General features: G+C 44.3%; 1 protein-coding gene across 1 annotated transcript in view; it reads right to left on the minus strand.

Moving 5' to 3' along the window:
- Positions 1–6,592: 6,592 nt before the first annotated feature.
- Positions 6,593–14,355, minus strand: part of TIPE3 (TNF alpha induced protein 8 like 3) — a 45,979-nt gene continuing 38,216 nt past the window's right edge. Inside the window, exon 2 of the mRNA XM_035132144.3 lies at positions 6,593–7,797. Coding sequence (XP_034988035.1) covers positions 7,235–7,797 — 563 coding nt within the window. The 3' untranslated portion in view covers positions 6,593–7,234. The remainder of the gene's footprint in view (positions 7,798–14,355) is intronic.

Below are 14,355 nucleotides of genomic sequence, written 5' to 3' on the forward strand. Positions count from 1 at the left end.
GCCATGACCCTCTTAAATACTTTCCCCAAAAGAGGGTGATTGAGACCAGGTGATAATTGCCATAAGCAATGTGCCAGGGGAGGGCTCCTTTAATAGTTGCAATACCACTTACTTAAGAATCAGGGGTGTCTGAAGCTTTGAGCCAATGCACAATTGGATACAGGTAGCCCCAGGCTCACTCCATGGCATCTCCAGCTAGGGATGAAAAAGTGAAAAGGCTTCAGTCTAAAACCTTGGTGATCCACTGCTGGTTGGTATAGACCAGGCATCCCCAAACTTCGACCCTCCAGATGTTTTGGACTACAGTTCCCATCTTCCCCGGCCACTGGTCCTGTTAGCAAGGGATCATGGGAGTTGTAGGCCAAAACATCTGGAGGGCCGCAGTTTGGGGATGCCTGGTATAGACAATAATGGAGCGAAATAGATCAGTGGTCTGACTCATTAGAAGGCAGCTTCCTTAAGGCAGTGCAATGCAACATAGCAATAAGCCCCGTAAGAATGGGTGAAATAATAAAACCATGCTGGAAGGTCTGGCAAAAAAGAAAAAAAGGAATTCACCAGGTGACAAGATGACATCATGGTTGGCACCAGCTGACCCTCCCTGGAAGAGACATTGCACAGATGGGGAGTCACAGTTGAAAAGGCCCTGTTTGTAGTCATGGCCAGTTGAGCTTCAGCCAGTAGAAGGATTTTAACAGGATCTATGTGTGCAGTGGTTAAGTTTTTGGCAGCTCATGTTGGAGAAGATGGTTCTTTGGATAGAAACGAGCTTTTAGAGAAAGGGAGATATTGCTTACAGTTCTGATTTTAACTATACCTTGGTTCTCGAATGGCTTAGTTGTCAGACAGACCGGCTCCTGAACGCTGCAAACCCGGAAGTAAGTGTTGTGGTTTGTGAACGTATTTTGGAAGCTCAAATGGACTCCCGGAATGGATTAAGTTCAAGAACTAAGGTACCACAGTACAGTGGTACCTCTGGTTAAGAACTTAATTCGTTCTGGAGGTCCGTTCTTAACCTGAAACTGTTCTTAACCTGAAGCACCGCTTTAGTTAATGGGGCCTCCTGTCCCTGCCGCGCCGCACGATTTCTGTTCTCATCCTGAAGCAAAGTTCTTAACCCGAGGTAATATTTCTGGGTTAGCGGAGTCTGTAACCTGAAGCGTTTGTAACCTGAAGCATTTGTAACCTTAGGTACCACTGTACTTAAAAAATAAATAACCCTGCAAAGAAGGTTAAAGGCAATAACTGCAGCATATTAAAAAATATCCAAAGGACAAATAGTTTAATCACAAATCATTTAATGATAATTTCTGATAAACACATGGCACACTTTTTGAGTCTGACTCAAAACACTACTGAAATGATTGTTTTGCATGTTAACCCACCAATATAAAAGTAAACGATGAATACATAGCATATGCCAGCATGAGACACGTGTAATATTTTCACCTCCCTTTCAAAGGCTACTCAAGTCTTTCATACATATAAATAACAAGACATTTGGCTGTTTCCTTAAAAAAAACAAACCACCAGATTTGAAGCTCAATGTGTGCAAAATAGAAACATATCTCCTTTTTGTGCTTCCTCCCTAGAGCAGCCTCCTTGCGTCACTGCTGGGGAAATCGGCTCCCTACCTATTGTTGGAGCCCATTTCCATCAGCTCCAGCCATCTTGACCAATGGTCTGGGATAATGAAAGTCCATCACCATGCAGGCGCCTAGCTCCATACTAGCTCCACTCTGGCGGGGGCAGCGCAGGGGCAGCACCCCTGGCCCCCGGCCCGCCCCTCGCCTCCTCCGCCTGAGCAGGAAGAAGCAGAGCGGGTTGCCGGGCGGTGGCACCGGCAAACCACTCCGTAGCGCGTCACGATGCATGTGCACTGCAGAGCGACGCCCCGCCCCCAGGGGGTGCCGCCCTCGGCAGCCAAGCGGCACTGTTCACCACTGTCACCATGTGGAGGGGCGCAGGTTGCTGATCACAGTGTATAGGATGGCAGGATTGAGTAACGGATAATGACCCATTTTGCACACAGCACCAAACCATAGTTGTGTTACACAAACATGCCTAAGTCTTTCACACCCCTCTTCTTCCTCCAGCGTAGCTACGAGAAGCAGCGTCCGCTTCTATTTTTCACTAAGCCCAGTTTCCTGTTGCCTTCAAAAAGGGAGAACTCTGCTTAGTTTAAGCCAGGCATCCTCAAACTTCGGCCCTCCAGATGTTTTGGACTACAATTCCCATCTTCCCCGACCACTGGTCCTGTTAGCTAGGGATCATGGGAGTTGTAGGCCAAAACATCTGGAGGGCCGCAGTTTGGGGATGCCTGGTTTAAGCTATGGTTTCTTAAAATGGGTTATGGTCCTGCATGCTATGTTTTGGTATGGAGACAACAGGCCAACTGGCACTCTAGATTTTGGGACAGTTTTGCAGTGAGTCACTGAGCCAAATTTATTTTGACACATCTGTGAAACAACAGTTTTCAAAGTGATATTTTATCCTGCCTTTTCTTTTAAAAATTATTTTGGTATGTGATTACCTTGGATGTATAATTTCTGTCCGGGTTTAATAAAAATCTTTTGAAAATTAAAATAAACATACTCTCAACTAACCAGAATTTGTCCTGTTTAGATGTAATGTTAATTATGATCAGTGAACAACAGAAACCAGAGGTTTCGAATCTCTTGGCAGGTGTACAGAAGTGGGAGCCTGAGGCTCACACCTGCTCATTCCCCTAATGTTAAACCATGGTTTAGTGTTACGTGCAAAACAAGCAAATTCCTCTTTGTATTTCTCTGACTTGGCAAAGAGCTGCTCTTCTTCCCCAAATTACATTATCCAATGAATGGACACGGATGCAAAATGGAAACTGCCCAATGAAGCTACCAGAGACAAGTGAGTCATGGACAATCTCATCAAAGCCAGCAGGAGGGTACGTCATTGTGGATTTTACAGAATAGAAACTGGGTTTAGTCTTAGAAAACAATTGTTATGTTTCTGCTGCTATGCGGCAGTACTCCTTTGTAGTTTCTTAAGCAGCCATTCTACACCCACTTACCTGGGAGTAAGCCCAGCTGAACCCAGTGAAACTCATATTTGAGTAGGGATGTCGGAGAATTCCGACGAAAACAAAAATGGGAGCAGAAATCGCCAACGCTCGCTTTTCGCTCCCTATCCAAAATTGGAAACAATCCAGTGAATGCCATTGACCTTTGCTGCTGTTTTCGCTTTCTGCTTGTGAACCGTGCATAACTGATTGTGCCCCTCCCTGCTTTACACTGCAATGAATGGGGTGGAATAATGTAAGGGCAACGTAACTTACACAATTACCTAACTTACGCAATTTTGCCAGGTGGATGACAAATTGCAGCAGAGCAGAAGGCAGAAGAAATCAGGATTCCTTCTTGCACCCCTCCTGAGGTTTGTGCAGTAAGGTGTTTTCCGTTCTCCTATATACTCTCATGTACTGGAATTTCTAGGAGGGAACACAATTTTTAAGTATCTTTTCAGTAATACATGATCAACACTTGGATCAGTGTTCATTGTGACCTTACAGTGATTTCCTGAAAGGAAAGAACAGCACCACGAGGCCATGTCCTATCAGACTAAAGATTTAAGCAGTACACAGGCCTGAAGGGTCTAACAGATTAGCAGGGCTGGAGCCAGGAAAGCTACGGTAGCTCCTGGTGCTGTTGCTTCCTTTCATTTCTCCCCCCCCTCTTTTTTTCCTCAGTCTCTCATTCTTGGGCTGGGGCAGGGAACCTTTCCGAACCCTCCCAAGTAATCTTCTGGGAGGGAGGCAGCCATATGCCAGTGGTGGGCTGGGACCAGAGGCAAAAATGGGTGAAGTAACAATTTATTTGTTTCTTACGTTAGATTAGCTTTTAGGTAAAAGGTTAAAGACCCTTGGACGATTACGGTAGGTCCAGTCAAAGGCTGGGGTTGCAGTGCTCATCTCACTTTCAGGCTAAGGGAGACGGCGTTCGTCAACTGACAGCTTTCCGGGTCATGTGGCCAGCAGGACTAAACCGCTTCTGGTGCACAGAAACACCGTTTACCTTCCTGCCACCATTTACTTGCACTGATGTGCTTTCAAACTGCTAGGTGTTAGCTGCCCTGAGCCTGGTCTCGGCTGGGGAGGGCAGGGTATAAATAAAATTTATTATTATTATTATAGGTTGGCAGAAGCTAGGACAGAGCAACGGGAGCTCACCCCCTTGCAGAGATTCGAACCGCCAACCTTCTGATCGGCAAGCCCAAGAGGCTCAGTGGTTTAGACCACAGCGTCACCCGCATCTACACACCACTTTCTATCATCCAGTCAGACAAGCAAGTGTGATCATCATCAGAGCTCAAGGGCACGAGCAAAAACCACTCGATAGTGATGCAAAGAAGGCTGGCAAGGGGTTGCGGCCTGTGGAAATGAGGTGTGGCTCACATGCGGGTGGGGCTTGGGGAGAGTCCCATGATTCCCCACCCCTGAACTAGGGCCACAGATGAATGACGTAGCTAGCTATGATTATGTCAAGGGTGGAAAGTGTTTTGTTGGCTTTGGTAGGCAGCTATTGAGATCCCATCCCCTCAGAAGCTCCTCTGTTATCACACCAGGCATACACTGTTGCTCCTCTCACTGGTGTTGCCGCCTCTCTTGTTCACCTGCCAGCTCTCCAAGCAAGCAAGGAGATGGCTGTAAGAAGGTGGGAATGGGAGAAGCCACCCCTGGAGTTGTTTTCAGGCAGATGTCCCAATGATCAGGAACAAGACAACAGTGGATTGCTTGACAAAGATGCTGCTATGACAAAGGTGAATTCCGTGTTGGGGAATCATTAGGGTTGTAGATCAAATGGTCAATATGATATCAAAATACACATTGTCAAATATATGGCTTGATGTATACAGCTCTGGCTGCTGTCTACGCCTCAAAAAGGATATTAGAGAGCTAGAAAGGAGCAACCCAAAATGGGTTGAAGCAGCTCCGCTATGAGGACAGAGAGTAATGTTAGGGACTTTCTAGCTTAGAGAAAATGACGAGTAAAAGGGAAGTCAAGATAGTGGGACAGAAGATTATGCATATAGAAAGTGGATACTAGATCTCGGGGCCATCCAACAATTTTTGGAAGACTTGGGACTGACAAAAGAAAGCGACTGCATAGTTAAAATTACGAAATTTGTTTCCACAAGATGTAGCGAAGGCCACCAGCTCAGACCGCTTGCAGAGAGGACTGGACAAATTCATGGAGGAATTTGGCTATTGGCCACAACGGCTATGTTCACTCACCACAGTGAGAGGCAGCATGGCTCTGAATGGCAGTTGCTGGGGGAGCAGTGGGGAGGGTGCTGTTGCTAGTGGGCTTTCTTTCCATAAGCGTTTGGTTGGTGGCCATGAGAAAAGGATGCTGGAGCAGATGGGCCTTGGGCCTGATCCACCAGGGCACTTATACCTTTTGCAGATTAATATGGAAATGGGATGGAACAGATAAGCCAAACCGTGCAAACCGACCAAGGATCAGAAAGAGATGGATCCATCCATTGCTAGTGGATACAGGCCTTCAATGATATTGGTTGCCATCCAGTTTAAGGCAGAGGATTGAAGGATTTTTTAAAAAGTTTTTTTTTTTAATGAAGCTTTTAAAAATGAGTATCCATTTCTATGCTTTGACAAGCAACAATCATGAGCTCTTCGGGCAACATTTTGGACAGCCTCATTTCTTGCAAAGCCCAAGGACCTAGAGAAACATAGATATATATATATATATATATATGGGAAAATTCAGAGATGTATATGGTACACACTGGCGGAGGAAGAGGGGGGCAGGGGGGAGTGTGCCGCCCATGGCAGCGTGGTCCCGGTGGGGTGCCATCACAGCTGTTCCCCTGCCCACGCTGGGCGCCATGCCCCCGCAGGTGCTGCATCATGCCCCCGCGGACAGCGGGCGACGCCCCCAGGATGCGTGCCAGCAACGCCCCCCCTGCTCTCCCCCCCCCCCGGTGCTGGAGCATGAAGCTCCACCACTGATTGAACAGAAACAACAGGCATTGTGGGGACTCTGATTCAACTGCCGGGATGTGTGTGTTACTGGCATAATGCTTAAATTCAGGAGTGGAGGGACGAGCCCCAAAATCACCCCAGTTCACCATCTTCTTCACACACACACACACCCAGCCAATGCATACCCTTATGAATAATAGCTTTGACAGCGCAGAATCTGCACAATCTTTCTGCAGCACCCCCTTTAAGAGTCTTTAAGAGATTGGCAAAACTTTTTCATCCCTTTCTTGGTATTGCTTCACCATAAGAGAAGCAATTTTCCTGCTTTTGTTGTGCTTTGCCCTCATTCCTGGCATATGGAACTATTCTCTGTTTGGATCATGTGCTAAAAAGAGGAGATTTTCGGGGTTTTTTTTTTTAAAATGATATTCAGAGCCCATTCTTTCCACTTCACCTTATGGGTTTCGTTCTTCTACAATATAAATGTGGGCATGTTTGCTCAATGGCATGGAACTTCAGGTTTCATTTTTGGCACATCAAACTGTATCCACAACACAGCAATATTGAGATCATGGTATGTAATCATTTCCTTCCCCATCACAAATGGCCTTTCATCAGAAAATGCTCAGTTTATTTGTGGTCTGAAGTGTTGGGCTTGCTTTGCTTTCCATTACAAAATGAATGCAAATGCTCTGGAATGGCCTGGTTCACACATAACACTAAACCATGGTTAATGCTAAATGTTAAACCACGGTTAACACTAACCGTCATTAATAAAACCATAATTAAAGTGGAAACATCTGGCAGATGGCCGCTTAAGCCTTAGTTTATTACATCCCTCTATCAAAGAGACACAAGCCCAGAAGAGCTGCTATTTAGTTACAGCTCTGTGCCTTTTGAGCGGTGATGACTCCATAAGCAGCATTAAGGAGGAGGTGTTGAGCTGGGTTCACATGTAACACTGAGCTATGGTTTACAGTAACCATGGTTTATAAGCCAACTACAAACCTTGATTAACAAGCAACTTTTAACCATAGTTAATAAACCATAGTTAAGCTGCTGGGGTCATGCATAATACTAAGCCATGGTTAAAGAAACTGTAGTTTAATAAACCATGGTTTAGTGTGCAAACCAGGCTATTCTCTTTTGGGATTATGCCCAGGAAGCTAATAGTTGGTCCCAATTCTCTGGTTACATTTCTTAACTGAAACTTGTGTAGTTGCTGTTTTGTTTTTAAGAAAGGGCAAAGTTTCAAAGGACTTTCTCATCTAGCAGTTTGTTGATTCCATCACAGATCTTTTTGAGGTGTGGTCGGCATTCCCCATCAAGGCTATAGAGGGCAGTGAGGAACTCCACATTTGCGAAATGGTCGAAGACGTGATTGATTCGCGCATGAGACCTGGCTGTCAGGTGCCGTTCCACGAGTTCATGCACAAGGTCTTTGCACTCGTTCAGGAGTTCCGAGAGGACATTTTTATCGAAAGTGTACTCCACCTCGTAAAAGCTAACAATCGTCATGGCTGCTTGGTTCAGCTTCTTGCGGAACTTCTCGACAATCTCCAGCTCTTCGGAATTGAACTGATTGTTTCGGTAGAGGATCCCAATTTTGATGGCCACTTTAATCAAGTCCCTCATGATTTTGTGGGATTCTTTCTTGTTCTTCATGTGCTCCGTGGTCACTTTGTATAACTCGTCGAAGATTTCGCTGCTGGTATCATCAATCAGCATGTTAGCCATGGTCTTGGTGGCCATTTTACTCAATATCTTTTTCTGGGCTTGCAGCGCAAGGCTCTTTGAACTGAAGCTTTCGGGACCTAAGGGTAGTGGGCGGGGTGGGTGAGTGGGGGGGATGGGAAAGGGGGAGAGAAGAAAAGAGAGAAAGGAGGGAAGTTATCTTTGAATAATTTGCAATGAACATTTCACAGTTCAAAGTACCATTTACTAAATCTATCTATATCTATATATCTATATCTAATCTATATCTATATCTATCACCTCCTGGCAAATAGAAGGGGAAGAAATGGAGGCAGTGATAGAGTTTACTTTCTTGGGCTTCATGATCACTGCACATGGTCACAGCAGTCACGAAATTAAAAGATATCTGCTTCTTGGGAGAAAAGCAATGACAAACCTAGACAGCATCTTAAAAAGCAGAGACATCACCTGAAGCTGAGGCTCCAATACTTTGGCCACCTTGCTGGAAAAGCCCCTGATGTTGGGAAAGATGGAGGGCACAAGGAGAAGGGGATGTCAGAGGACGAGATGGTTGGACAGTGTTCTCGAAGCTACGAACATGAGTCTGACCAAACTGCGGGAGGCAGTGGAAGACAGGAGTGCCTGGCATGCTGTGGTCCATGGGGTCACGAAGAGTTGGACACGACTAAACGACTAAACAACAACAAATCTATATCCACATTGTTTTGTATTTTATAATTATTATTAGAACAGATTTTGTCAGGTGGCAGAAGATCCAGGCCTGGTTGCCAGGAATGGATAAGACAAGGAAAAGTTCTTACCAAATGCTTTTTATTCATTATTTACAGAGAGAGGCTTGGAAATGCAGCCTCTTGGAATTGTGGCATTGCCCTGAGTGAATCTCCGCCCCCTTTTCTCCACATTTCCTCATTTGTCAGCTTCTCTCCTACGGGTGGCGCTGAGGTCCTTTTGCTTCTGAGCCCTTTGCTCTACTACTTTCAAAAAAACTGATCTGGAAATGTGGAAAACTGAGAAATTGAGAGATAACTGAAATTCACAGATCCATCCACCCCTAGTTTGAACTATGCTAGTGTTGCAGAAGGATAAGGGGGGGGGGGGCGAATACATTGGCTCTTCGAGCCATATGTTCTCCCTCCTCTTCAAAGAGCAGCGAAAGCTTCTGGAGAAGTAAAAATAAAAAAGCTGCAGTAGGCGGTGAGAATTGGCTCTGAAGCAGCAGAACGGGCCAAAAGCCTGTCACAGACAGCATGTTGACCCTGCTTGTTGAGAGGAGAAGTCTGTTTTGGTCACAGGGAGTCACTGTTGAATGGCAGGTAGCTGCGTTGGGTCTGCTAGGAGGAGTTGGGTCTGGGAAGCAGCCTGGTGGGGTGTGTTTGTGAGGCTATCCAAGAAGTCGCAACACGGCACACTGCTTCTGTCAGAAGCACCTAAAATGTTTCCAAGCCAGGAGTGAGTTCCCGAATTCCCTCAAAACAATTATTAATAGAGCACTGATCAAATCAGATGTTAAAAACAGCTGGGAATGTGGGAGCTGCAATGCAGGATGCAATTCGAGTCTCCCAGTCCGACGGCTGTGCAGACCCTGCTTCAATGCCCCTTAGGGATGGAGAGCTCACCCCCTTGCCTTGCAAATCCCTCTTGAGAATAGTATGCACAGAAGTGCCCTTGCAACTTCTTTAAGAAAGCTGATAAGCTTCAGACACCGGCTGTTCTTTGCTTCTCCAACGCAGCTGCAAAGTTCTGCCTGGAGAATTCAAATGGAGAGGCCAATTTTGTGTTTACTGCCTGCTAATTCTAAAATAGCCCAGCTATTGTTGAATTGATTCATCTTCAGCACATCTTTGACAATCTTAAAACAATGAGGGAAATTCTTTTCTTATTTTTAAAGAAACAACTGCTCTCATTAATAAATGGTGTGCTCCAACCATGAATGCTAATTAGTTTCAATCAGACAATCCTAACCTTACAACTTTTTGTCATGTTCTCAGCACTGCACTAGCAACGGCAATTGGGTTGGGTCAAGGTAGGGCTATGGCTAATGGTTTTTATCCAATGCTAATTGCACTCAGCCCCTTCATGGATCACTGCCTTGTCGTGGCAAAGGGGCTTAAATAACTCCAAGAAGCTGTGAGCTATGCCACCCAAGACGGACAGGTCAAAGCCGAGAGTTTTAGACTAAATGTGATCCATCTGGAGAAGGAACTGGCAAACCACTCCAGTATTTTGCCAAGAAAACTCCATGGACATAAAAAGGAGAAGTTTTGAGAAGAAAGTGAGAGTTTCCAAGGCATGCTCTGGTTCATGCAATCACGGAGAGTCGAACACGACAAAGACGACTACAAAAAAAAATCGCACCCAAGAGTAAACTTAACTGAAATTAATGGGCCTAAGTTAGTCATGCAATGTGCTCTACGTGGGGCTACCTTTGAAGGTGACCCGGAAACTACAATTAACCCAGAGTGCAGTAGCTAGACTGGTGACTGGGTGTGGCCTAACAGTATACCTAAAGGAGCGTCTCCGCCCCCATCGTTCTGCCCGGACACTGAGGTCCAGTGCCGAGGGCCTTCTGGCACTTCCCTCGCTGCATGAAGCCAAGTTACAGGGAACCAAGGAGAGGGCCTTCTCGGAAGTGGCACCCGCCCTGTGGAACGCCCTCCCACCAGATGTCAAAGAGAAAAACATCTACCAGACTTTTAGAAGACATCTGAAGGCAGCCCTGTTTAGGGAAGCTTTTAATGTTTAACAGACCATTGTATTTTAATATTTTATTGGAAGCTGCACAGAGTGGCTGGGGAAACCCAGCCAGATGGGCGGGGTATAAATAATAAATTATTATTATTATTATTATTATTATTATTATTATTATTATTATTATTATTATTACACCACCTGGAGGACCACAGACTCCTCATCCCAGGGCTACAGGCATATTTTCCTATACTCCCGTCCTTACAATCTGTGTACATTTTGGCCTGGACTTTCACCAGCTGCGACGAAGCCCAAAAGCTCAGAAAGTGCATACGCTCAGAATTATCATTGACACAGGCGCTACCGTGCCTGCATAATTATAGAAAGACCAGAAATAATACGCAGTCGTCTTAAAATTCTCATCTTGAAATGGAATCTTCTTAAAATGTCTTCCTCCTCTCCCCCACCTCAGATTGTAAATGCAAACTCTGTGAGCATCTGCAAGATTCTCAAAATATTTACTTCCAGATGGCGAGAAGAGAACGTACCAAATTGTTGCCGATCTGGGGAGGGGCGAGTGGGGCTCAACTATAGTATCTGCATGCAAATATGCTTTTAATAAATGCAGATCCTGCACGTATGCAGAAAAATGCGATGCACAAAGCAAGTCCTGGGTTTCTATTCCTAGATATGAAAAGAAGACTTGAACCCTTGTACTGTGAGCTGTGTGCATTTGGAACATCTGTTAGGCTAGTGGTTTTCTCGCATATTTTGGATGCTAGGCATAAGCTATTGGCAGATGTAAATTGCTTATAGAAGAGAGGAGAATGCAAGATGAGCTCTGGATCACCTCCTTGCATTCATTCAATAACCACAAAATGTCCAACACTTGGGGCTTTGCAGAGAAGTTAAATTCATAAATGGGAATAATAATAATAATAATAATAATAATAATAATAATAATAATAATAATAATAATGTTATTACTTATACCTCACCCATCTGACTGGGTTGCCCAAGCCACTCTGGGCAGCTTCCAAGATAATATACAGAAACATAATGAAGTATCAGACATTAAAAACTTCCCAATACAGGGCTGCCTTCGGAAAGTTGTGTTAGTTGTTTACCAATAGAAAATGGTGCCTGTCCACAATTGCCAGCTGATTGTGCTAAACTGCCTGCATGTGCTTATTTATGTATATCCTGCTCATCTCATTGGAGTGATTAAAAAAATTAAAACATTTTACCAACAATTCTAGGGATTAGCAACAATTCTAGTGACAACAATAGTGATGCCAACTAAGAAAGATCTCAGAAGGCTTGGTGAAAGAGGAAAGTCTTCAGCAGAGGCTGACAAGACAAGCAAGATGGTACTTGTGTAATAGTCAACAGGCCTATATGAGTGGTTCTGTCCCCGCACCTCCATTCTGGCAGACCTGTTTAGGGAAGTTTTTAAAGTTTGATGTTTTATCATGTTTTTAATTTTCTGTTGGGAGCCGCCCAGTGTGGCTGAGGAACCCCAGCCAGATGGGCGGGGTATAATAATAATAATAATAATAATAATAATAATAATAATAATAATCTCTCTGGCAACTGATGGGAGGGCCTTCCACAAGGCGGGTGCCACTAATGAGAAGGCCCTCTATTCCCTGTATCCTCACTTCTCACCCTTGGAGCTGGACCTCAGTGTCTTGGCTGTTGAATGCGTTTATGAGAAGTGAGCATGGCTGTTTTATATTAATAAGGGATCATTTCTCTGCATTCCAGATCCTTGCTGTTTTGACCATGCTTTCCTTTGCATTAAATGGAAAAATGCAAAAGGTGGTATGTGTGGCGGATTCCGACCACTTCTGCCTGATCCGTTTATTGAATATTCATCCTGATTTGGTTGCAGGGAGGTTAGACAACACTGAGCCGAGAAAATATTATCTCACAACTTCCAAAGCGTTTCCCCATCACGTTCCTTGTCTGATCTTGGAGGGAAATGGTTACGTTGCACAAGACTGCTAAATCCACCCTAACTGTGTCCAACCTGATTTTGCTGTTATGTAGTTGAACCCCACCTGAAAATAGCAACAGCCTGTTGTTGGTGTTTAGTCGTGTCCGACTCTTCGTGACCCCATGGACCATAGCACGCCAGGCAAACTCATGTTCGTAGCTTCAAAAACACTGTCCAACCATCTCGTCCTCTGTCGTCCCCTTCTCCTAGTGCCCTTAATCTTTCCCAACATCAGGGTCTTTTCCAAGGATTCTTCTCTTCTCATGAGGTGGCCAAAGTATTGGAGCCTCAGCTTCAGGATCTGTCCTTTCAGTGAGCACTCAGGGCTGATTCCCTTCAGAATGGATAGGTTTGATCTTCTTGCAGTCTTATGGGACTCTCAAGAGTCTCCTCCAGCACCATAATTCAAAAGCATCAATTCTTTGGCAATCAGCCTTCTTTATGGTCCAGCTCTCACTTCCATACATCACCACTGGGAAAACCATAGCTTTAACTATATGGACCTTTGTAGGCAAGATGATGATCACCTTGCCATCATCACCATCACCATCATCACCATCATCACCATCACATCACCAGACATCAGCAACAGCCTAGAACTGCCCAAATGTTACACCCAGCTCATTCTTGGCCTTTACCCGTCATTGGGTATTTACAGAGAACACATAAGATAAACAGAGATGTTTTACGCTCGCCTATTTGGCTGAAAATATACAATTATTGTCATGGCGACAATTGGCGATTGCCGCCTAGTCTGTTAGTTGACTAAAACAATCCACCCTTGGCTGAAAATAACCTGTTTTAATAGCTGAATCCTGCTCTTTGTGAAAATATTTAAATGCTTTTAACATTGCTGTAACTCGATGTTGATTTGGAGTGCAAACAAACGTCCGGAAGAAATATGCCCCTCAAAAGAACAGAGTGGAATAATTTTAACTAGAGTAAATAATGTTGATGAAACCTTTCTCAGTGCACTGGGAGGAAAGGGCCAGGAAATGGCTTGCAGTAGACTAAACACACCACCCACATGCCTTTGTGCAAACTGGGAGCAGGGTTCTGTCACTAGAAATTTGGGCTGTGACCTGTAGGGAAAAAACAGGGTTCAAATGACTGTCATGTAGCTCAATTGGTGCTCTTGGGCCTGTCTAGAGATATACAGATTTGCCCATTTTGGTTTATTTCAATTTCTGATTTTTCCAGTCTTATGTCCAGTTCTCCACATTTCTGCATCAGTTTGCAAAACAAACAAACAAACACCCTCATGAAGCTAGGTCAGCATTTTAGCAAAAATTTCTCCCTATATGCACCTTTTTGTATGCAATTCTCTCTAATGCATTTTGGCAAACAGATTTTCTTAATGAAAGGCATTATTTGCATGTTAACTTCATTGATAAATGCTTTTTCTTGCACGCTTTTCTCTGCTGTGTGGATTTTTGTAGACGTCTATTTGGAACCGCATCACAAAATTCAAAGAAGGGCTAATTTCAAAGGATGGCTGCAGTTTGATTTGCATATTGTTTTGATAAGTGCTGAACCGAATTCTCCTCCATCTCAGAGCCAAACTGCATGAGATGCCTGTGACCAACTGCGCAGTTGGCTTTGAAAAAGTATATTTCAGATGCAGGGGTGTGTGTGTGTGCTCTGATCCAGATCAGGACTTTGGTGTGGAGTTAGAAATGTAATTCCTGCAATTCCTGGTGTGAACTGACTTGATCTGCACTTTCCAGGCTAATGTAATTATCCTTCAGATGTCATACATCCCCAAATTTTCTGATACAGTTCTTGGCTCAAGGAACATACCAAGATGCATTAAGGGTGAAACACATGTATAAATACATACATACATGGGAAAAAAAACCTGGCATTTATATATCTATTTAAATACATTTTTTTCATGCTGATTTTCCTCTCAATTTAGATTAATGACAAAATGGAACTTATGACTAGAGGAAACAAACAACTATCTGAC

This window comes from Zootoca vivipara, chromosome 13 (genome assembly GCF_965207765.1).
Source record: "Zootoca vivipara chromosome 13, rZooViv2.hap1.1, whole genome shotgun sequence".
In the NCBI taxonomy this organism is placed as follows: domain Eukaryota; kingdom Metazoa; phylum Chordata; class Lepidosauria; order Squamata; family Lacertidae; genus Zootoca; species Zootoca vivipara.